At 45.4% G+C, this 25,213-nt stretch overlaps 1 protein-coding gene across 2 annotated transcripts; it reads right to left on the minus strand.

Moving 5' to 3' along the window:
• Positions 1-103: 103 nt before the first annotated feature.
• LOC139562256 (paxillin-like) lies at positions 104-24,609 on the minus strand. Of its 2 annotated transcripts, XM_071379790.1 has the most exons (11): positions 24,459-24,605; positions 22,990-23,180; positions 22,601-22,656; positions 22,361-22,491; positions 21,975-22,170; positions 21,285-21,423; positions 7,986-8,144; positions 7,179-7,352; positions 5,937-6,018; positions 5,631-5,779; positions 104-4,901 (listed from the first exon to the last, which is right to left on the minus strand). In XM_071379790.1, the coding sequence occupies exons 4-11, from the start codon at positions 22,455-22,457 to the stop codon at positions 4,635-4,637; spliced, it is 1,263 nt and encodes a 420-aa protein (XP_071235891.1). In that variant the 5' UTR covers positions 22,458-22,491; positions 22,601-22,656; positions 22,990-23,180; positions 24,459-24,605; the 3' UTR covers positions 104-4,634. The 2 variants fall into 2 exon arrangements, with proteins under 2 accessions (XP_071235891.1, XP_071235882.1); XM_071379781.1 differs by lacking the exons at positions 104-4,901; positions 5,631-5,779; positions 5,937-6,018; positions 7,179-7,352; positions 7,986-8,144 and adding exons at positions 9,948-10,661; positions 16,117-17,331 and having other exon boundaries at positions 24,459-24,609.
• Positions 24,610-25,213: the final 604 nt, after the last annotated feature.

Raw genomic sequence — 25,213 nt, forward strand, 5'->3', positions numbered from 1 at the left:
TGTCAAGATCAAAAGAAAAAAAGCAACCTATCTGCTCATAGTCTTAGCTCTGAGCATTCATTGTGTGTCTTGTGTGCATAGTAGTTGAGACAAAAACAATGAGTGTCAGAAATAAACAATTTATTTATTGGCATCAATCACATTGAATTAAAAATGATCAGCAATCAGGTACCGTATAGCCATCCCATAAAACATGACAACAGAGGTACATGGGCAAATAAAACAGGCAAGAGGAAAGGAAAAAACAAAAACACTTTTTTATTTAACTAGGCAAGTCAGTTAAGAACAAATTCTTATTTACAATGACAGCCTACCCCGGACAAACCCGTATGACGCTGGGCAAATTGTGCGCCACCCTGTGGCACTCCCGATCACAGCCGGTTGTGATACAGCCCGGGATCGAACCAGGGTCTGTAGTGACACCTCTAGCACTGCGATGCAGAGCCTTAGACCGCTGTGCCACTCAGGAATATTGGGGGAAAATAGTTCCTTTCAGATAAATTAAGGGGATCAAATGACAAGGTTAACTTGTAAACATTAAAATAAAAAGGCTTTGAGAGTAGTCTGCCTAGGCAGAAGGGTTGCTTCCCACTTAGGCCTGGGATTTCTGAGTCAACAGAGAGAGCATAGAACTAAAGCAAAGAAATGTAATAGGATAAATAAATGTAGCAAAAAATAATAATAATTACAATCCCTGATGATTTACATAGGGTGTAGATAAAAAAAAAAAAAAACTTACATAGGGTGTCTAGAGATACACCAAAGTAACATGCTCTCAAGCCTCTCTTTAAAGGGCTCCATTTGTTGCATTACACATTTGGGCTGGTGCCTAAACCTGTGGTCATGGCTACTCTCAAGAAATCGTTCCAGTAATTTCCCCTTGATTGAGGAACTCATTCAACTTTGAACTGTAACTGTCCAGGGCTAGATTCAGGCACCCTGGCAGCACTTACACTTGTTTTCATTGTCTGTGTCTCCGGTCTCCAAAGCATGGCTATAAAGGCTACCAGAGGGATATTTCATTGAGCTTGATACATTATTTGGCACACTAACTTGAACAATTTAGGATTTAATGGCTTAGAAAGAGAGCCTGACTTAAAACAGAGTCAATATGAAGTAGTACTAACCCTTCTTCTGTTACACCTCAGTCTATGAATTTCAAAATTAAATTAGAATATTATGTTAGCAGCATTCCTCATTAACCAGGCTAGGTGAAATGCCCCTCTGTAGATTCATCATGTTCATGTCAACACAGTTGCACTACTAGAGAAGCTCAAGGAATCTATGGCATAGCAAGGCTGAAAGTGCTTTAAAAACCCATGTCTCAGCGGGTTGAAGAAACAAAACCGTTCCAAACATCACCAGAAATGGCACCCCAGCCTGAGGAGGCCAGACACAAAAAACACCCAATAGTAACATGTAGTAATTATAAAGCAACAATTACTATACACCTTTAATCTGCCGACTATACTGTGCTGTGAGGCCATCCTCAGTTTGCCCCCTCTAAGTTATTTGCCTCTCTTTTACTGACACCCAAAAGCCAGAGGTGCATCTCAATAGTCTAAAATGGCTTCCCTATTTGTCTCATCTTTATTTACACTTCACTGTAAGCTATATTGAGGTTGTATTCGAGGGGTTTGCTTTCACCTGTCCAGTACTTTCACATCAACACATATGGAGGAAATAAGCAGAGGAGAGGGAGCCAATTTAGATGTTTGAGATGCACCCCATGACACTGGCTGATCCAGCCAATGTTGTTCTACGACATCAAAAATGGCTTCACCAATCCGATCGCAGCAAGGACTTGGAAGTGCGCCATATACCTCAACAGTGTTAAAGACTGCATTGAAAATTTGGCACTAGCACAATTATCTTTATTCTTTCAAAGTGTTAAGAAATGAAAATGAAACGTATGTGTGTATATATACCACAACCAACATGCCAAGTGATGACAACTGGGTTGGAAACCATAAAAAAATGAAGATTTAGCATAAAAATATAAGCAACATGTGTAAAGTTAAAATCACTTGCTTCACAATGATTCAAATATGCAACATTAGAAGGTCACTTGAAAAAAATTAACAGTGGATGATGAAATAAGTAAATCAATTACGTACATATTAAAAAAAAATGCTCAAACCTGATTTGGAGTGATTTGGGATCAGGTAACGAGGAGATTTGGATGCCATTATTGACTTGTATTGCATCCCACACGGCACCCTATTCCCTATATAGGGCACTACTTTTGACCAGAGCCCTATGGGCCCTAGTCAAAAGCAGTAGACTTTATAGGGAATAGGGTGCCATTTGGGAAACAGACTAGGTACTGACTGCAGACCTGTGTGTCCAGATTACCATGTGACTCTGAGGGCATTTCAGGGACACATGGTTAGAAATGGCCATGTTGCCTGGAAATCAACCTAGTGTGTGTGTGTGTATTAAGGTCCATTTATGTCCTTGTCCATAGAGCCAGCTCTTTGCATATCAGTGTGAGCTACAGAGCTCAAAATCATACAGTGACAATACTGCTCCATGCCACTAAACCAAGTATGTTAAAGTCAATTTAATATTGTGATTGTACTAAAAATATGCAGAAAATGCTGACAAAATCTCCTCACAACTTGTATTGCAGAATGTGTGTTGCTCAATCAGTCAATAAGCAGTGAGGTTAAAAACCAATCCTCCCCCCGTACATTAAAAGGACCAAGTCTCCCTCTATTACTTACTTTTGAAGTATCTGAGGGAAAACACACACATTGTCAGTAGCTAAATGTACAACAAAACATTGCCCCAAGAAAAGCACTCCCCATTATTCCTTTTAAGACTTGGATAAATGTGTGGGCGAATACAGTAGCAAATAAAAAGGCAAAATACACACAATTAACATGTTGTTTCAAATCAACATGCTCTAGTATTTTGTCCTGTTTCCTTATAGAAAGGGAGAAGCCTAGCCTGCTCACACCAGACTGAAGAACGCTGTGCTAAGTTTGGTTGCCAGGCTAAGAGCTGCCTCCCTACCCAAAGCGGATGGAAAGTAAGGGACGAGCAGAGTGCCTCCGAGATGAGAGGTCGCCAACACTCACCCAAACACCGCCACCCTCTGTCCACATCAACGGAAAGACAGTATTCAAATGCACGTTCTTTTAAAATCAGATTACATGAATGAGAATTCATATGAGATCGGTAGCGCAAAGACTGATCTACAGAAAATAGAAACGGAGAGTCCATAGCACATCGAAAAGAGCAGTAATCTGGAGAAAGAGTGTGAGTATGTGTGTCTAAACAACGTGTCTCGTTTTGTACAAACACATTTGAGAGTTTTGTACAGTTCCATTGGAAAAATTAAGCAAACAGGGAAAAGGAAAACGGATGTACTAAATCTATTCCGCTGAGCCGTCCTTGTTAGTATATGAACATTTCCATAGGAAAAGTGTACAAAAATAGGACCCTGATATCATGACCATACCAGGCTGTAAAATGGCCCCAAGAGGGCCACAGAGAGAGGAATCTATGATTGAGTTGAGTGAGCACCAAGTGTTTGAACTGGTCTTACAGAGAAGTGAAGAGAAAGGGAGGAGGGAAAGAGGAGACAAGAGCTTTACCTCTTCTCAGAGTATAAAGTATGTGTCTCTGTGTGTGTGTTTGCGTTTGAGATCAAGAGACAGTTCATAGGTGTGCATTTGCAATGGCACCGACATACTGCATAATTTGGACTATTAGGTAAAACGCATCCTAGTGAATGTCAACAACATTCTATGTGTACTAAGTACTGCCTGAACACCTGTCTAAACCCATCCCAGGACCCCTATAACCTGACCTCCACACGTCGGTCACATGATAACGCAGTCTACCATTATTAAGACAGGAAAATAAATCGAACAGAACATAAAAACTGCCTCACACAAAAATGGCTTCTCTTGCTCGTTTTACATTTACAAAAATCTCTTTGGGCTCGCTTCAAACCTCATGCTTTCTGGAACTCTTGAAATGTCAACCCCACGGCCCTGAAGGCTCTGTTGAGCATTGAGTCCTGTCTGCAGTAACCTCCAGGTGACTGTAGGGGAGCTTTTCTAATGGCCAGTCTCATCTCAGCTACATGCACAGTAAGGGACAACTCTCTGCTTCCTCATCATAGCCACCTTCTATCCAAGCCTTTACCTTTTGACACGCACACACACACACACACACACACACACACACACACACACACACACACACACACACACACACACACACACACACACACACACACACACACACACACACACACACACACACACACACACACACACACACGTACCCGATTCTCTCCCTGTGTACTCCTCCCCACACATTTTAAAGCATTGGATTGGTGTAGGCATGGGCTGGAGTTTCCACTATATTTCATACAACTGTCATTTCCAATTAAATTCATGAAGGGTGCAAGTGCACACTTAGGGCTGAACCGTAGAGAATTGGGACAAAGCATGCACACACGAAGGCGCACAAACGCAGGCACACACACACACACACACACACACACACACACACACACACACACACACACACACACACACACACACACACACACACACACACACACACACACACACACACACACACACACACACACAACTGGGGAGTGGGTTAGCTCACTAGCTAAAGAGCTTGATGAAGCAGCCCTGGCAGTATGGCTTGTCATTCTGCTCCTTGAAGGTGCCCTTATTGAGCTGCTTAAGGCAGAAGGCACAGACAAAGTGCTCGGGGTGGAACTTCTTGGCCATGGCTGTGATGCAGCGGCCCGTGATGGGCTTCTGACAGCCCGAGCAGAGGGAGCCGCGGCGCTCGTGGTAGTGGCCCTCGCAGTAGGGCTGGCCCTCGTGCTCAAAGAAGCTCCCATTTACAAAGGGGGTGAAGCACTCCTGTAATGCACAGAGGTGGGAAGAGAAGGAAAGGAGGTTGTCACAAAATGGCTGAGGCAATCAAGGCTTTCTATACTGTTTTACTAAATACCTTTTTTTTCAAGAACTGTATGAAAGCTATGGAAGCTACAGGTAACTGCCAAAATAAAGGAAACTCACGAGTAAATTAGGTTTCTGGTGGCTCTGTTATGGGGTGGGGTGCATTTTCCGGACATGGTTTAGGTCTGCTCAACCCCTTAGAGGGCAAGGTAAATGCCAATAACACACAGCCATTATGAGTGATCACCTTCAATCTATGGTGAATCATTTCTATCCTGATGGGAGTGGCCTCTTCCAGGATGACAACGCCCCCATCCACAGGGCACGAGCAGTCACTAAATGGTTTGATGAGCATGAAAACTATGTAAATCATATGCCATGGCCGTCTCAGTCACCAGATCTCAACCCCATTGAACGCTTATGGGAGATTCTGGAGCGGCGCCACCATCATCAAATCAACAAATGATGGAATTTCTCGTGGAAGAATGGTGTCGCATCCCTCCAATAGAGTTCTAGACACTTGTAGAATCTATGTCAAGGCGCATTGAAGCCGGCGGCTGGTGGTGGGCTAACGCCCTATTAAGTCACTATGTTGGCGTTTCATTTATTTTGTCCGTTACCTGTATGTCTCACCATATGTAGATGCGGGATAATACGCTTAGAATAGCACCACAGCATACACCCACTTACTCTGCAGACGAAGCACTCAGGGTGCCAGAGGGAGTTGAGGGCTGATATGTAGTTCTCCAGAATGGCACGGGCACAGCCTCCACATTTGGGTGCAAACATGTCAAAGTAGTCCTTCCGACAGTACGCCTTCCCATCCTTCTCATGGAAGCCTGTGGAGGACGGGCAGAGAAGGACACCGCCTTAAGATGACAGAGAGAAAAGTGGAGAGGAGAAGAGAAGAAGAGGAGACAGAGAGCAAAAGAAGAGAGAAAGAGAAGAACAGAGAAGAGGAGAGGAGAGAGAGAGAAGGGGAGAGAGATAGCTTACCCTCTGGACCAAAGAAAGCTCCACACTGAGCACAGAAGAAGTGTTCTGGATGCCAGTTCCTGTCCAGTGCCGTCACCACTTTCTGTAGGGGGCAAAAAAAGATCAATATTTTTCCCTAGATGCAGTTAGCATACACCGAGTATAACAAGCCATTAAGAACACCTGCCTTTTCCATGACATAGACTGACCAGGTGAATCCAGGTGAAAGCTATGATGATAGAGGAACCACGTCGCTGTCTTATCTGCTTGTTGCTACCCCCGGACACAAAATAGTAGCTAGCAAGATGGAGATCACTGAGGTCATTTTTAATGAGTTCATTTCGCAAGTGGCTAGTTTGCATCAACTACCTTCACTAAAACCACCGCAAAGCTTTTGCCTGCAAATCACCCGAAGAGGTCCCTCCTTGGAACAATTTTTTCCCCCTTTTCGAAGCTAACAAGAGAGTCAGTCATTAATCCCAGACCCTAGTCACTGCTGTTGCAGTTTCCGAGGCCAGTTAGCAGCAGATTGAATTCCTAAAATCAAGGTTTTAGGCCTTTTGCCCATTTATTTTATATCCAGCAGATGGCAGCACTAGCGAGCCTGACGACAGTAGTATAGAGCAGTGTGTCTAGTGTGGACATAGCAGCGTGACGAGAGAGAGAGAAATAGAAAGAAAGGAAAGATAAAGGAGTTATATGAATACACAACCCTGGACCAATGAGGAAGCTTGTCTCCACCGGGACTAATCTGACCTATCCCGAGGCTAAAGTCCAGTCGCTCTCCCCTTCTGCTGTGGTGCCTCACCCCAGGCAGTGTGTGTGTGTGTGCGCGCGCATGCACGTGTGTGTTCATGTGTGCAGTGACTCATACACATGCTGCAGTGTGTCAGAGCAAGAATATGAGTGAGTGTTGACGTGTGGAGTGAGACAGAAACAGAGATGACGGGTGGAGAAGAATGGCTCAAAGCTGGGTCTGTGGGATTCAAGGTGGCATAATGTGTGTGTGTGTGTGTGTGTGTGTGTGTGTGTGTAATACTGACGTCCAGCATAGGTCTGTTGCAGTAGTAGCAGCACCAGTGTGTGTGTGTGTGTGTGTGTGTGTGTGTGTGTGTGTGTGTGTGTGTGTGTAATACTGACGTCCAGCATAGGTCTGTTGCAGTAGTAGCAGCACCAGTGTGTGTGTGTGTGTGTGTGTGTGTGTGTGTGTGTGTGTGTGTGTGTGTGTGTGTGTGTGTGTGTGTGTGTGTGTGTAATACTAACGTCCAGGATAGGTCCGTTACAGTAGTGGCAGCGTGGGGAGAACAGGTTGTGGTAGTCCTTCTCACAGTACGGCGCTCCGTCCCGCTCAAAGAAGTTCCTGGAACCGATCTCCTCCTGACAGTGGGTACACACAAAGTGCTCCGGGTGCCACGTGCGCCCCATGGCGGTCACCACCTGGGCACAGGGAGGGCACAAGACAGACGCATCACAAATCTAAACCAGGAGCCTCAACCTAAGATTTTGTGAATCTGGAAGCGCATTCATAAACCCCCTCAGAGTAGGATCAGGTACCCCCTGTGCATGTAAACGTAATCATTAGGATCTAAAAGACCCCTGATCCCGGATCAGCGCTCCAACTAGGAGTCTTTATGAATACGGGCCCCATGGGTGAATCCTCATCAGAGATGTGCGTATGACTATGCCAATGTCCCATTGACATCAATGTATGATTGATTTCCACCGGTTAATGGTGCATATCTCCAGTTCAGATTCAGCCCTCACTGTGGAACAGTGACCTTCCTATGGTGGACAAAGTACTTAACCTTATTTCCATTACCAGCAAACATTGATTATATGGAGGAATGCAAACCATGCGAGCTATGTAGGCAGCTCAATCTAATCATGAGCACATTATTCACACCTACTGTGGTATTGACCGCGAGCAGTCAAAATGGATCTAGGAATAAATTCAACGGGGACCCAAAAATGTATGTAATAAGCACAGTAAAGGGTGCATGTAAGTGTGTGAATATGGCCTGTGTGTGTGTGTGTGTGTGTGTGTGTGTGCGTGCGTGCGCGTAAGGTCACCTGTCCAACTATGGGCTTGTTGCAGGCCCCACACACTCCCTTGGCCACGGTCTGGACGCCCAGTTTATGGAGGTCTGACTGGAGGCTTCCCAGCATGTTGTCCAGCTTGTTGGCCTGTTTGGGGGGAGCCGTGGGCAAGCTCTTCCCCTGGGCCAGAATCTGTGGACGGGTCACACACAGACAGACATGTCAGAGAAAGAAACAGACGCACAGAAACAGACACGCAGACAATAAGCAGACACACTAACACTCGCATGTAGAAACGTACACATGCAAACAACACAGTTCCACAAATAGAGATCCCTTCCCAACTCATGTTCTGCTCAACTCACACAAAACCCAATTAAAGCGTAGAAGAGTCACTCTTCAACAACTCTGCTGATTACATCTGAACGTAATTGCTCCCCTGGGATCAAGCCTCTTGAATTTAACTGAGTCTTCATAGACACAACAGTAATTATTCTTGACGAAACGGAACACACTCTCCCTGGGCTTATGTGACGTGCCACAGAAATCAGTCTTTTTAATGGCTGAAATGGAGAATGCCGCTGGCATGCATGCCAGGCTAGAAAGAACATGTTCGGCTCATCGCATAAAAGCTGACATTACATAAAGCACTGCAGTCCAACCCTGGGACTCTTCAATCTGACTACTGTCTCCAAGAGTAACTCTGCTTATTAGCTACCTATAGAGTCTATTGATTGTCTGTGTGTTGTTGATGGGCAGAAGCAAGGTGGGAGGGAACTACACTTCTCAAATGGTTTGGTCATTGGAGCTTCCTGACCCAGTCAAATTCCACAGAGGGAAAAAATAGCCTGTCAGTGGGCCTACTGCTTACAAAAAACGTGCACACACACATAAACGCACACACGCACGCACGCACACACACAGGGACTAACAGTCACGTACAGGCAAATTTCACTGACGAAAGGCAACCCTCACTAAACAGCCACCCTTCCATCTGGAGTAAAATCAAATACCAACTTGGCTTGGACCTTGATGTGTTTGTTAAAGAGAAAGGGGTAGGTCGAATATGATATTAGATATGAAGAGAAATAGTGGCATATAATAACAGTGTCTTAACAGAACACTATGCAGTCAGCTAAATCACGAGTCAAGTTATTTCAACCTGTTCAGATTTGGGCTTGGTCAAAAGGTCTTGGCAAGTTAAACAGTCAAACGTTAGGTCTGAAATGCCTATGGTGGAGGCAAGTCCTTTGGGAGGTGGGAACCATTCCAGCGACATGACAGGAATCAGGACAGCGTGGCTGTAATATCAAGGAGAGAGCCATGATGTCTGTTCCCCACCAACCACCCGATACTGATTTCAAGGAACGACATGGCCCAAGTTGGCGCCGCCGGGCGCCATTCTCCAAAAACCGAGACGGTTCACTCGCCAGCCTGGATGTCATACTCTTTCATCTCTACAGAATGGATTTCACACATCCTTAAAGAGCTCCTTCCTTATCACAACCCCTCTCCTAGACTCTTGGTGGAGAAGTGGCTAGAGATAGGGCCCAAAATACATCTGTTTTCTCCACACACACACTCACAGTGAAGAGTTTTGGTTTTGACAACACATGTCCACTAAGACAGACGACTCAATACAGACCATGAAATAGAGAATAAAGTTGGTGATAGTGAGAAAAGAAAGAGGTGAGAGGCAGATTAGGCCAAAGAGAGAACGGGAGAAATAGAGAAAACAGAAGGATAAACGAACAGGGTGGATTGAGTGTTCCATGCCTCCATTGGTGGGAAGATGGGATCGTACTCAGTCTGGCAGCCAACAGACACAAAGACCTTGGGCGGGGGGCTGGGTTTTTTGGGCGGGGCAGGTTCCCTGGATGGAGGGGTGGGCTCTCTGGGAGTCGGCATCCAGGGAGGGGTGGGCTGATGCTCCACAGGTGGGGGGGAAGGGGTGCATGGCGGGGGAGGGGTGGGTACCCTGGGAGGGGGCGAGGGGGGTGGGGGAGGAGGCAGGGGCGGAGGGGTCTGCTTGACAGGGGTTTGCTTTTTGGGCGCCGGGGGGGACTGCGGAGGGGGGATGACTTTTCTCTGAGGGACAGGCGAGTCAGGAGGGATGACGATCTGGGTGTGGGAAGAGACAGAGAGCAAGAGAGAGACATCAAAAATGAGTGAAATGAAACCACAGGAAATAGAAAGCCTCAGGTGGAGCAAAAAAACATCAACAAGTGGTTACAGAAGAATACGGTTGAGAAACTGTTCGCTAGTCATAGTCCATCTGTGTGGTATAGAACATTGCCTTGATAACGTTACTCTAGAATAACAGCACTAATCAAGGAACACGCTACTGGAAGGTGCTGTATTGCTCTACAACTAGTCAGTCCAAATTTGGCCCAATGAGATGACTTAGCACTGGCTCCGGCCACATCTCTGTACCTTGTCCACCACCGGCGAGGCCCTGGCTTCCCGCATGCGCTGCGGGTTGTTCATGACGATGACCCCCTCAGTGAGCCAGTCGTCTGACTGCTTCTTGCGTCGGCGCTCAACGGCGCGTTCGATTCCCAGCTTGCCCTGCAGCTCTGCGATGAGACAGTCCTGGGAACTGCTCTTGGTGAAGATGACAGGACCCAGTTTACGCCTTAACACATGCCCGTCTCGGTACATGGGGTGCACGTTGGGCGTCTCTTTGGTGCGGCGGATAACCGACTTGAGCTACAGAGTTGGGTAGAATGAAGTAAGGGGGGGGGGGGGCATGGTGGTGCTTCCCCATACCTCCCATGATGACGCACATATCGGGGATGCTGCAGAGCCAGGCATGAAACACCAGGAAGCACAATCCTTCAGGCCAGGCCGGCTGATCGCAAAAGTCAAACGGCACTCCACTCGACTCCATTCCATTACATTCTTTTCCGAGGCAGTCTATTTCACACGTGCTAGGCTGCAGTGTGTAAGCATGCTGGGTGATTGAAAACACTTAGCAAACGTCCATTCTTCTCAGCGCAAAAATATACAGGGCAGCAGGTAGCCTAGCGGTTAACAACTTTGGGCCAATAACCAAACGGCCACTGGTTTGAACCCCGAGCTGATTAGATGAAAAATCTGTTGATGTGTCCTTGAGCAGGGCACTTAATCCTAAATGCTACTGTAAGTCACTCTGGATAAGATAATGACTAAAATGTAAATGTAAAATACACGATGTGCAAAACAACGACTAGAACTCTAATGCTCATGCAATACACAGGCAGGCGTAAAATGCAAGCAGCAAAACCGATGGTCTTAGATTCTTGTAGTAATGTCACTGTAGAGAAGTAGCTAATGTCCTTGAAAACAGATTCTAAAACTTGGTTCCACAGGTCCATATAAACCCTCTCTGCTCCACTCGCATGTTTAAGGTTTGTCCCTTCTCCACCCAAACATGTGCACAGAGAATGTGTGTAGTACCTAGCCCTGTGGAACACCCGTAGTGAGACAACATGGTGCAAATACAGACCTTCTTCAAGTCACCTGGAAGAAGCGGTAACGCGGTCAATTCAAATCAAATTATTCTTCCTTCACACCACAGGCTCTATTTTCGGCTGCCGCCAAGGAGGCACAAGTGTCAAACACATGTTAGTTTGCAATTTCGTCATGTAAAAATAGGCATTTTTTAACCTTTACGCCAGGTTCGGGATTTTACCTGTCTAACATCAGCTCGCTGAGATGGGTGGCAATATTTGAGGTGTGTTCTTAAAAACAAGAGCAAAAGTGACAATTTCATGCAGCGCTGAAGGGAAATTTTAAGACCCACCAAAAGCAGGTCTTAACGGTAAACGCATGGATTTGGAGAGTGGAAGCGCAGCCTATCCAGCCATGACGCACAGTCCCTATGGAACGAGAAATGTGCCTTTTGCGCCTGTGAATCTCGTATTTAGAAACATTAAAAAAGTATTGATTTCCCTCCCATTTCATTTCATTTTATAAAAGAACATGCATAGCCTACCTTTCCCTTAATCAAGGCTGGTTTAGCAGCTTCGGATAAGTGTGTATTTTTATCCTGGCCATGCATTAACCAAGTCGCCTATGAATAAAGAGGTTTTAAATGGCCTACTGAGAGTGCCTTAAAATATGAGTTTTTTGCCTTCATGCTTTTTTATGATTCACAATTGACACACCTGCATAATTAATTTAGCTTGTTCAAGTAGGTTATCCATGCCCATTTTCAAAGAGTGCACCTCGTACGATTACCAAAGACACGCTCATCTATACTATTCAGTCCTCCTATACGGCCATGTCAACAGCGGACCAATGCATTCGCCAAATAGCAGCCTATCAATAAAGGATTTCGCTCGTGAGACTGCGTTGAAATAAATATGAAATCACCAAAACTTTATTAAATGATCAAGTTTGGGAGCAGCAGAAATAGTGAGTAGACATCCCATTTATCATTATTTTAGCTCCCGTTATTATTTTGGACGTGCGTAAAAGACTCCATACAGTCTACCTTTATATATCCACGGGAAGCAACGATGGTGCCTGCAACTGTACTTAGACATAGCTTATTTGTAAAACAAGCTGCTGTTTCGTTTTGTTTAGATTTTGATTATAAGCCGTATCAATAGTGAATTTAATCTAACTTATTAACAACATTTGGCATGTCTATGGCTCAGACATAATGCAATTTACAGTAGGCCTAGCCAGTGTGAATGTTATATTTAACAATATATTTCCAAATTGAAGCCATACACTTAGGCTTCATACAATGTGGACTGCAAACATCTTCAACATATTTAGCAAAGATGGAATAAGCCTACATACATTTTGTTATTTTGTTTCTGTAGGCTATGCCAAACCTAGATAATGGCGCCGGAGGGGGATGGCTGCGTTTTATGGGCTCTTAACCAACCATGCTATATTGTTTGTTTTTTCGTATTGTTTGTAACTTATTTTGTACATAATGTTGCTGCTACCATCTCTTATGACTGAAAAGAGCTTCTGGACCCTAGAACAGCGATTACTCACCTTGAACTGGACAAATAATTCTTCTTTAATGAGTCGGACGAGAGGGATTTACTCCAGACACCCGACGAGGCCCTCATCCCCGTCATTCGCGGGAGAAAGAGATGGAGATATCGCGGAAGGAGATCTGGGTGCCTTGTAAGGATTTGTTACTTTTCTTTCTTAAAAAAAATGAATTCTGCATTGTTGGTTAAGGGCTTGTAAGTAAGCATTTCATTGTAAGGTCTACACCTGTTGTATTCTGCGCATGTGACAAATAAAATTTGATTTGATTTATTTAACAAACTAGGCTATAACGGACTAACATTCGAATTGGAGTTGATGACAACACAAAACATAAAAGATGGTAAATACAAAACTTTAAGAAATATTTAGCCATGGAGCATGTTCTGATTGGCCAGTGAGGGGTCAAGCCTTGACATACCTACAACTTGTTTATTAATAAAAAAACCCAGCCCTTTTGCCATCGCCAGCTACTGCACCCATAATTCCGTTTGTGAAAATAGCTAAAATATTTCTGACACACTCCCAAACATATAGCGCTACCGCCAGCGCTAAGATTGACCATTGAGTTAGGTTTGTTGAAAATACAGCCCCAAGTGTGTTAGTGTACATGTATGGTGACTTGAGGAGGTCCTCTGTAGCAGGACCTCCTCTGCTAAATAGCATATATAATATATTAGGAGGCATATAATCCAGCATATTGACATGAGGTGGCAAGCTACACACAGCAGTGCGGTGAAGGATTGCATCACTCTTGATTGTCCAAGTGACAAGCTCACAACTGCAAGTTGAGACGTGCAATAGAGCCATAAACAACACACAGCGGACATTTCCACATGGACCACAGTAGGCAGTTAACCCCCTTGACCACAATGAAAAAGCTTTAACAGGTTTTTAGACATTTTTGCAAATATACTTTTTATTTTTTTTGAAATACTATATTTACATAAGTATTCAGACCCTTTGCTTTGAGCCTCGAAATTGAGCTCAGGTGCATCCTGTTTCCATTGATCATCCTTGAGATGTTTCTACAACTTGATAGGAGTCCACTTGTGGTAAATTCAATTGATTGGACATGATTTGGAAAGGCACACACCTGTCTATATAAGGTCCTACAGTTGACAGTGGATGTCAGAGCAAAAACCCAGCCATGAGGTTGGAGGAATTGTCCGTAGAGCTCCAAGACAGGATTGTGTCGAGGCACAGATCTGGGGAAGGGTACCAAAAAATTTCTGCAGCATTGAAGGTCCCCAAGAACACAGTGGCCTCCATCTTTCTTAAATGGAAGAAGTTTGGAACCACCAAGACTCTCCCTAGAGTTGGCTGCCCGGCAAACTGAGCATTTGGGGGAGAAGGGCCTTGGTCAGGGAGATGACCAAGAACCTAATGGTCACTCTGACAGAGCTCCAGAGTTCCTCTGTAGAGATGGGAGAACCTTCCAGAAGGACAACCATCTCTGTAGCACTCCACCAATCAGCCCTTTATGGTAGAGTGGCCAGGCGGAAGCCACTCCTCAGTAAAAGGCACAAGACAGCCCGCTTGGTATTTGCCAAAAGGCACCTAAAGACTCTCAGACCATGAGAAATACGATTCTCTGGTCTGATGAAACCAAGATTGAACTCTTTGGCCTGAATGAAAAGCGTCTTGTCTGGAGGAAACCTGGCACCATCCCTATGGTGAAGCATGGTGGTGGCAGCATCATGCTGTGGGGATGTTTTTCAGCGGCAGGGACTGGGAGACCAGTCAGGATCGAGGCAAAGATGAACAGAGCAAAGTACAGAGATATCCTTGATGAAAACCTGCCCCAGAGCCCTCAGGACCTCAGAATGGGGCGAATATTCACCTTCCAACAGGACAATGACCCAAAGCACACAGCCAAGAGAACGAAGGAATGGCTTCGGGACAAGTCTCTGAACGTCCTTGAGTGGCCCAGCCAGAGCCCGGACTTGAACCCTATCGAACATCTCTGGAGAGATCTGAAAATAGCCGTCCAGCAACGCTCCCCATGCAACTTGACAGAGTTTTAGAGGATCTGCAGAGAAGAATGGGAGAAACTCCCCAAATACAGGTGTGCCAAGCTTGTACGACACCCAAGAAGACTTGAGGCTGCAATCACTGCCAAAGGTGCTTCAACAAAGTACTGAGTAAAGGATCTCAATACCTATGTAAATGTGATATTTCTTTTATATGACAAATTAGCAAAAATTTCTAAAAACCTGTTTGTGCTTTGTCATTATGGGGTATTGTGTGTAGATTGATGAGAAAAAAACAATTTAATCAATTTTAGAATAAGGCTGTAACATAACAACATTTGGAAAAAGTCAAGGGGTTTGAATACTTTCCGAAGGCACTGTATATCCTTGTGAAGTTCACAATAGCCAACATTCTACACAAGGCAGAAAATACAAACTCCATGCATCACTCCTCAAGTAAAACTTTGACAAGATGCCCTATATATTCAAGTCCTTGTGTCCTCATGTTGTGTTCATGTGAGTCACTCTCCCAAAATAAGAGCCCATCTCAATCACTTCAACTTGATAATAACTGACATACTGTAACAGAGCTAAGTTGAACTTGAATGAGCCTAGTGGACACAGTCTGATCGCTGCTTAATCCAAAAGATGGGCATTTGGAATAAGCCAGAAAATTGACGGTCCAATCAGCATCTTCTCAGAAACAGTGGGTGGGTTTAGGACAAAAAACAATTCAGTCAAACTTTGCTTTGAATTAGGCCATCCTCTGATTGGTTGAAGGTGATCCAATCGCTGACAAGTTAGTTTTGAATAATGCCCCATTACAGACACAGACTCGAAGATGAGAAATCCCAGACATATAAGTGAAGTGAAAAAGGATGGTGAATTTAGCGATCAGACTGATTCCACCAGGCTAGAATGAGCCATTATCAGATAAAAATCCAATGGCATCATATATATTAGTGATCATTATCATCTCTGTATGTTACTGGCTCCGTTACACCTATCAGTGTGTGACACCACCAGTGCCAGGATACATGGGAAAGATGAAATGTGTCAAAGTGGGGATTTGGCCTCAAACTTGGCCTAATAAAAGATAAACCATACGGTGTCTTAGAGCCTTTAATCTCGCGTGCCAGCTTATTTTGGGAGAGCGTTGTTGTGGGTGGGTGGTCTGTTGGACGGGAGCATCGTACTTGGCCCGAGGTGGACAGCCTCTCCACGGCCGAAGGCTGGTTCAGGGGCAGGTCCAGGGTGGTCTCGGGGGTCCCTGGGCACGTCGAGGGGGTCAAACAGTCGTCCATCCAGCTGGCCTTGTTAAGGGGGGTCATTGTCCCCTCGCGCCCGTCCAGGGACGTGCTGTGCCTTGGGTTAATACTTTCCTTGTCCTCCCAAGTCCTTTCCTTGTCTCCTGCCATGGCATAAAGCTCCTCTTTGTCCTGATGAGTCTCCTTGGCATGCTCCACTTCTCCCTCTGGCAGGGTAAAGTCGAAGGACAGCAATCTGTCAAGGGTGTCCTTCAGCAAGGGCTCCCGACATGGCCATGTTATCCCCAAGTCAGGACATGCAGTAGGGGGCTCTGCTAGCTGAGCAGCAGGTGTTTCTGGATGCTTCTCCTTCAGTGGGGAAGATGGATCAATGGAAGCTGACTGAGGAAGGGTGATCGTTTTAGAAGTGGGACTCTTAGCAACACTAACAGGAATGGGGCTCTTAGCAACCAGAACTGGACGGGGGCTCTTGGCAACTGGAAGAGGACTGAGGCTTTTAGGAATCGGAACAGGACTGGGGCTCTTAGCAACCATAACTGGACCAAGAGTCTCGGCAACAGTTATAGGACTAGGGGTCTTGACAAGAGTCATGGGACTAAGGGTCTTGGCAAAAGGTACCAGACTAGGGGTCTTGGCAAAAGTTACTGGACTAGGCATCTTGGTGGTCTTTGTATACACTGCAGGACTGTTGTACTTTACAACGGGGGCAACAGAAGGATAGGGGGTCTTTGGCAAAGTGTGGCTTGTGGTGTTAGAGACCACAGTGAGGGACTCCATGTGGGAGGTCAGTGTAGTTCTCACGCTGGGATCAGTAACTCCTTCCAGCTGTGTGTGAATCTGGGTGTACTGGAGGCTCTGGGACGAGGCCAACAAAACGGAGGAGGCTGAAGCAGCTGAGAGGGGGGTGGAGGAGGGAGGGCCAGAGCAGGCATCTTCATCTATGTGGAGTTCTAAAGGAACAGGTTTACAGGAGTGGGACGTGTCACTGGGGGGCTCCAGCTGCAGATCACCAGGCCCAGTTGGGTCTCTGGTTACAACTACTGGGGAAGCAGGGGCTGCAGGTGACTTAGTCTCCAAGGAGGCGGGTTCTGATCCTTGACTGATCAGGAGGGTATTCATATTGACAGACAACTGAGAACCAGACTGGAGGATGGGCAGCACAGAAACAATAATAGAAGACAGGGAGAAAAAAAGGGGAAATGGTTTGAGGAGAGGTAGAAAAGGGAAGTTGCCACAGCGGCAGACATGCACCATGGCAAATGAATCATGACAACTTCCTCAATAAAGCTGTGTGAAAATTGGCATTATATATATCACAGTGATGGATATACAAATCATTCACATTCCACACTCATTGCATCACAGTGTAAATACATTGTTGTATTGTGGGATCAATAAGGTAAATGGTAGGAAATGCCTGACCGAATGTACATTAGAGTCTAGACCACAGCAACACTACAGCAATCTACCTGTGTGAAGAACCCCCACATCCATGCTAAAAATCAATATACAACCAACCTTTAAAAAGCAACACATGCACCATTCATTTGACTGCACATTTCACCCTACAGTATGTCCCTTCACCCATCTGCATCTGCCTACCTCTCTTTCCTATCCATCTCTACACCGTTGAATAAGTAGGTGTGTCCAAACTTTTGACTAGTACTGTACATACGCACATACAGCACCAGTCAAAAGTTTGGACACACCTACTCATTCAAGGGTTTTTCTTTATTTTTACTATTTTCCACATTGTAGAATAATAGTGAAGACAACAAAACTATGTATTAACACATATGGAATCATGTAGTAACCAAAAAAGTGATACAACAAATAAAAATATATTTTATATTTGAGATTCTTCAAAGTAGCCACCCTTTGCCTTTATGACAGCTTTGCACACTCTTGGCATTCTCTCAACCAGCTTCATGAGATAGTCACCTGGAATGCATTTCAATTAACAGGTGTGCCTTGCTAAATGTTAATAGGTGGAATTTCCTTCCTTCTTAATGCGTTTGAGCCAATCAGTTGTTTTGTGACAAGGTAGGGGTGGTATACAGAAGATAGCCCTATTTGGTAAAAGTCCATATTATGGCAAGAACAGCTCAAATAAGCAAATAGAAATGACAGTCCATCATCAGTTTAAGACATGAAGGTCAGTCAGTCCGGAAAATGATGCGGAAGCAGATGCTAAACTACAGGACTGTTTTGCTGTCACAGACTGGAACGTGTTCCGGGATTCTTCCGATGGCATTGAGGGGTACATCACATCAGTCACTGGCTTCATCAATAAGTGCATCGAGGACGTTGTCCCCACAGTGACTGTACGTACATACCCCAACCAGAAGCCATGGATTACAGGCAAAATTCGCACTGAGCTAAAGGGTAGAGCTGCCGCTTTCAAGGTGCGGGACTCTAACCCGGAAGCTTACAAGAAATCCTGCTATGCCCTCCAACGAACCATCAAACAGGCAAAGCGTCAATACAGGGCTAAGATTGAGTCATACTACACCGGCTCCGATGCTCGTCTTATGTGGCAGGGCTTGCAAACTATTACAGACTACAAAGGGAAGCACAGCTGCGAGCTGCCCAGTGATACGAGCCTACCAGACGAGCTAAATTACTTCTATGCTCGCTTCGAGGCAAGCAACACTGAGGCATGCATGAGAGCATCAGCTGTTCCGGACGACTGTGTGATCACGCTCTCCGTAGCCAACGTAAGACCGTTAAACAGGTCAACATATACAAGGGTGCGGGGCCAGACGGATTACCAGGACGTGTGCTCCGGGCATGTGCTGACCAACTGGCAGGTGTCTTCACTGACATTTTCAACATGTCCCTGATTGAGTCTGTAATACCAACATGTTTCAAGCAGACCACCATAGTCCCTGTGCCCAAGAACACAAAGGAAACCTGCCTAAATGACTACAGACCCGTAGCACTCACGTCCGTAGCCATGAAGTGCTTTGAAAGGTTGGTCATGGCTCACATCAACACCATTATCCCAGAAACCCTAGACCTACTCCAATTTGCATACCGCCCAAACAGATCCACAGATGATGCAATCTCTATTGCACTCCACACTGCCCTTTCCCACCTGGACAAAAGGAACACTTATGTGAGAATGCTATTCATTGACTACAGCTCAGCGTTCAACACCATAGTACCCTCAAAGCTCATCACTAAGCTAAGGATCATGGGACTAAACACCTCCCTCTGCAACTGGATCCTGGACTTCCTGACGGGCCGACCCCAGGTGGTGAGGGTAGGTAGCAACCCATCTGCCACGCTGATCCTCAACTCTGGAGCTCCACAGGGGTGCGTGCTCAGTCCCTTCCTGTACTCCCTGTTCACCCACGACTGCATGGCCAAGCACGACTCCAACACCATCATTAAGTTTGTATACGACACAACAGTGGTAGGCCTGATCACAGACAACGACGAGACAGCCTATAGGGAGGAGGTCAGAGACCTGGCCGGGTGGTGCCAGAATAACAAACTATCCCTCAACGTAACCAAGACTAAGGAGATGATTGTGGACTAAAGGAAAACGGAGGACCGAGCACGCCCCCATTCTCATCGACGGGGCTGTAGTGGAGCAGGTTGAGAGCTTCAAGTTCTTTGGTGTCCATATCAACAACAAACTAGAATGGGCCAAACACACCAAGACGGTCGTGAAGAGGGCACTACAAAGCCTATTCCCCCTCAGGAAACTAAAAGGATTTGGCATTCGTCCTCAGATCCTCAAAAGGTTCTACAGCTTCACCATCGAGAGCATCCTGACTGGTTGCATCACTGCCTGGTACGGCAATTACTCGGCCTCTGACCGCAAGGCACTACTGTAGTGCTTACAGCCCAGTACATCACTGGGGCTAAGCTGCCTGCCATCCAGGACCTCTACACCAGGCGGTATCAGAGGAAGGCCCTAAAAATTGTCAAAGACCCCAGCCAGTCATAGACTGTTCTCTCTACTACCGCTTGAAAAGCGGTACCGGAGTGCCAAGTCTAGGACAAAAAGGCTTCTCAACAGTTTTTACCCCCCCTAACCCCTCTTTTTACGCTGCTGCTATTCTCTGTTTATCATATATGCATAGTCACTTTAACTATACATTCATGTACATACTACCTCAATTGGGCCGACCAACCAGTGCTCCCGCACATTGGCTAACCGGGCTATCTGCATTGTGTCCTGCCACCCACCACCCGCCAACCCCTCTTTTACGCTACTGCTACTCTCTGTTCATCATATATGCATAGTCACTTTCACCATATCTACATGTACATACTACCTCAATCAGCCTGACTAACCGGTGTCTGTATGTAGCCTCGCTACTTCTATGGCCTGTCTTTTTACTGTTGTTTTATTTCTTTACTTACCTATTGTTCACCTAACACCTTTGTACTGTTGGCTAGAGCCTGTAAGTAAGCATTTCACTGTAAGGTCTACACCTGTGGTATTCGGCGCACGTGACAAATAAACTTGGATTTGATTTGAAATTGCGGCCCAAATAAATGCTTCACAGAGTTCAAGTAACAGACACATCTCAACATCAACTGTTCAGAGGAGACCTTCATGGTGACATGAGGCCTTCATGGTCAAATTCCTGCTAAGAAACCACAACTAAAGGACACCAATAATAAGAAGAGACTTGCTTGGGCCAAGAAAAAGGAGCAATGTACATTAGACCGGTGGAAGTCTGTATTTTGGTCTGATGAGTCCAAATTTGCGATTTTTGGTTCCAACCGCCGTGTCTTTGTGAGACGCAGAGTAGCCAACAAGTGCTCAGCACATGTGGGAACTCCTTTAAGACTGTTGGAAAAGCATTCCAGGTGAAGCTGGTTGAGAGAATGACAAGAGTGTGCAAAGCTGTCATCAAGGCAATGGGTGGCTACTTTGAAGAATCTAAAATCTAAAAGATATTTTGATTTGTTTAACACTTTTTTGGTTACTACATGATACCATGTGTGTTATTTTCATAGTTTTGATGTCTATGAAACCTTTGAATGAGTAGGTGTGTCCAAACTTTTGACTGGTACTGTATATACATACACATATAGACACATCCTGGTAAAAATAATATTTCTGTGAAACTTACATTGCTCTGGACTTTGAAGTCGGACAGCGAGGCCATGAGCTCGTCGAGCTCCCGCGTGGCGGAGGAGGCAGAGATTCTGGCCTGCAGCTGGGAGGGCGTCTCCTCCTCCCCCTCCGTAAACTCCACCAAGGGGGTGGGGCTAGAAATCAAATAAAAACAACAAACATTAGGCCATAAATGACCACAGTCAAACATGAGAAACACACAGGAGAATAGCACAACCAGTGTGCAAGATTAAACGGTGTTCCGGAACTTGAGGTGTAGTGTTACTGCTTTGCTGTCAATTGTCCCCCATTTCTGGGGATAGGAACGTTTTTGCGGCAATAGTACAATTTATCCATCTAGAGATGACGCAGCCAGTATACATTTTCACAAAATAGTCAGAATTAATCTAACATAACTCAAGAAATCTGTCAATAATTTTGACGTTTTTGTCAAGGAGATCTTAGTCGTGCAATTTTACATCTAAGGTTGGTGCAGTATTTCTCAAGTGAAATGATAAAAACTGAATTAAAGAATCCCTACTGCTGATTAATCACTGACGAAGGGGCGTCATTTTGTGACGTTTTTTTGTGTGTCCACGAACAGACGGAAAAACCCTTGCCGAAGACCAAAATGAACAAAAACGTCACAAAATGTCATCATAATATATGCTCAAACTGGGAAGCACAAGGACGCCTTAATACTTACATGGGGGAGGGCACAGAACTTTCTAGCTCGTCCAGAAGGCTCTCAACGCTGGGGCGCACGTCTTCAATGACCCTGGTGGCCACGCTGCGCTTGGGTTTCTCCATGGTGGGGGGAGGCACCTTGCCGGCCCCCGAAACCCCGTTCTCCTGCACATAGTGGGTGGTGCTGCTAGAGGGGAGGGGCGGGGCTGTCTCCTCTGCAACACAGATGGAGAAAAATACATCTTTACATACAGTATTCCCTTAGTTTCAACAACAAAGACAAAGTGCCTGCTAAGTGCTTTATGTACCAAAAAGGGATTTGGACCCGTGAGCCCTGGTCAAAAGCAGTGCACTATTTCGGAAATAGGGTGCCATTTGGGATGCAACCATAATGGTATAGCGTACCCTCAGTCGGGAAGGAGGGCGTGTTGTGTTGCACAGCGTTGAGCTCCAGAAGCAGCCGGTCCAACTCCGACAAGTTGCTGCCCAGGAAGGAGCTCATGGCAGCCTCTGCACTCTTTTGCTTGTTGGGGAAGCTGCAGAAACCAACAGAGAGACACAAACATCAGTAACAGACATCTGATGTTCATTTTGTCTTGCGACACTACACAAACAAAAGTGTATTGTTATTATTAGCATTATTACCTGTAGACGTGGTCGTCTTCACTTTGGGGTAAGGGGGGGGAGCTACTGCTGTAGGACTAAGAAAGGGTAGGTACAAATCAAAATCTATTGCTTACATACAAGCCCTTAACCAACAATGCAGTTCAAGAAATAGAGTTAAGACACACATTTAGAAGTGCAGTATGTGATTGGTCTAGATGGGTCATGTGGTAAATGAGTGTATGTCACGGGTGTTCAACTGTACCGTCAAAGGGTCATGTGGATACAGGCTTTCGATCATTCATTCATAGTCTTCACCAATACTTTATTAGTTGAACCAGGTATGTAACTTACTTGAACAAATGCCTGAACCACACCTGCCTTTTGGGTATGTACTGTATGGGCACACAAAGGTATATATGAGTATGTACCTGTGTGGATGAGCGGGTGGATTCTAGGGGGTCGAGCGCGGTTCCGTTCAGGGCCTCAGCAGAGGGAGGTTGGGGTACAGGGGGCGAGGCCGGTCCTCCCGTGGGGAAAGAGTAGGGCGTCTCGTCCGGCAGAAACACCGGCCGCTTGGAGATGTGGGAGGTTGTCGACTCCAAGTCCGCCAGCAAAGCATCTAAGAACATAGAGAGTAAGATCCATTTTTTTTTAAACGCAGCAAGTGGCAATCTTAAAACCAAGAGTTGACCTGGCGTAAACAGAAAATCACTGACAAGATTGACAACGCTCAACATTGGGAAATCCCCTTTGCTTGTTTGACTGCATCTCTCAAGGAGAAGTTTCATTTTAAAACGTAGGCTATCCTGTCCCTAGATCTCCCATCATCTAATGTACCACAATGTTGTGCAGGACAGTAAACCACTAATCTACTGAAGTTTCAAACTTCATTGTTGTGGGAATAACATTCAGCCATTGCAGCAGACTAGTAAGTAATCCACTTCACTGAATCATCTGGACTATGTCACCACTCAGCACCACTCCTTTGGTTACTCATTTACCCTGCTGTAGTACACTTACACTGCCTCACTCACTCACTCTGCTGCTCCCAGAGTTCCACTGCCAAGAATAGAGTGTGAAGTGAACAGTGGCGACACGTGAAAGCTTTGGTAACTTAACATTAAAATGTTGACTTTATTAAGGATTTATGTTAACACTTTACATTAAGGCACCCTTTAAACAAACTATTAATAAACAGTTTATATACTACTTATAAACATTTCGTGAATCATTTTAAGTATACCTTAATCTAAGGAGTAAGCCTACTGCCCAGGTTGTATTCACGGCCAACCAATTGTTGCTTTCCACCTTTGATTGGTTCATCTAGATCATGTCTGTTCAATGCCTTGGAAACATAGACCAACCCCAATTTGGGATTCAACACCACACATCCCCAGCTCCCCTCTAAATGCAACCATTATATCAGAGGTAACAAAACGGCAAGCCAATTAGCCTCCCAGACAGTTTGTGGGCATTGAAGAGAACTTGAGGAAGACGACATCATCCACACCCACTCTGTAAACCTTCTCTACTGTTACACACCCATGTCCCTACACGGTGATCACTTCTCTTAATGTCTTAAATCGATGCCTCTGATATCACAAGTGTGTGAAACTGTGTGCAATACAATCCTCCTTCTTCACTAATAATACTGACCCTACTGTCTTAAGTAGACTCTGCTTCAGTCAGAACATTAAATCAGAAAAACAAACAAAAGCACATCCATAAATGAACTGTGAACGATATGCACCTAAACTATAAGAAGTCAACAATACACTGCCACACTGAACCAAACAACTGATAAGATGACTGAAACATTACGCGCTGAAAACTGATGCCGACAAAAGGTGAGAAATAAAAGAAAACCATGAGACTCACATCAGTGGAAATGACATACCTGAGGCGATAAAGACTAGCACATACACACCCCGGAAGGACGAAGGCAGGATTGCAGAGGAAGACTGGGAAGAAGAACGCAACCCAAACACACTGGCTGACAGGCAGGAACTGCTACCCTTAACTAGCACCAGAGACTGGTAATGAGAGACTGAGACAGGAGGGGAGGAGGGAGGGAAGAGGGGAGGCGTCACTTTGGTAGCAGCGGGAGGATTAGGTTTACTCCTAGCAATGCAACTTTGACGTTTCAGTGTTCTTGGCTCCATGAAGGCTGAGGTAAGAGTTTGTTCTCACTCACACGACTGCCGCAGAGAACGGTCGGCTAACTAGGCAAGTAGAGCGAACTCGACAACTTATCACACCAAAGCCTGGGAAAAACAACGTTGTGAAAATGTTGTGAAAATGATGGAAGATATGTTGTGTCTCTTGTTCTGTCGGCCTCAAGGTTCAGTCCAGGTGCACTTGACTTTAGTGACCAATTCATTTAAAAACATAACACAACACACTCCCTCATCAGTACGGAGAGGCTGAGACAGTATCCCATGGTCCAAGGAATCATGGATGCCAAAGACAGACAGTGTTGATCGCTACTGAACAGAACCACTTTGGCTGGAGTTAACGTCATTAGCATGCCAGATGATGACAGGGTTTCCGAAGCAGAAGGGTTTGCTCAACAAGTCTGAGACAGTGTAGACATTCCAGAGGATTTGATTCTGGATACAGTAGAGCCGGGTGTTTATTTAACTGCAGCCAGAT

This window comes from Salvelinus alpinus, chromosome 2 (assembly GCF_045679555.1).
Source record: "Salvelinus alpinus chromosome 2, SLU_Salpinus.1, whole genome shotgun sequence".
In the NCBI taxonomy this organism is placed as follows: Eukaryota; Metazoa; Chordata; class Actinopteri; order Salmoniformes; family Salmonidae; genus Salvelinus; species Salvelinus alpinus.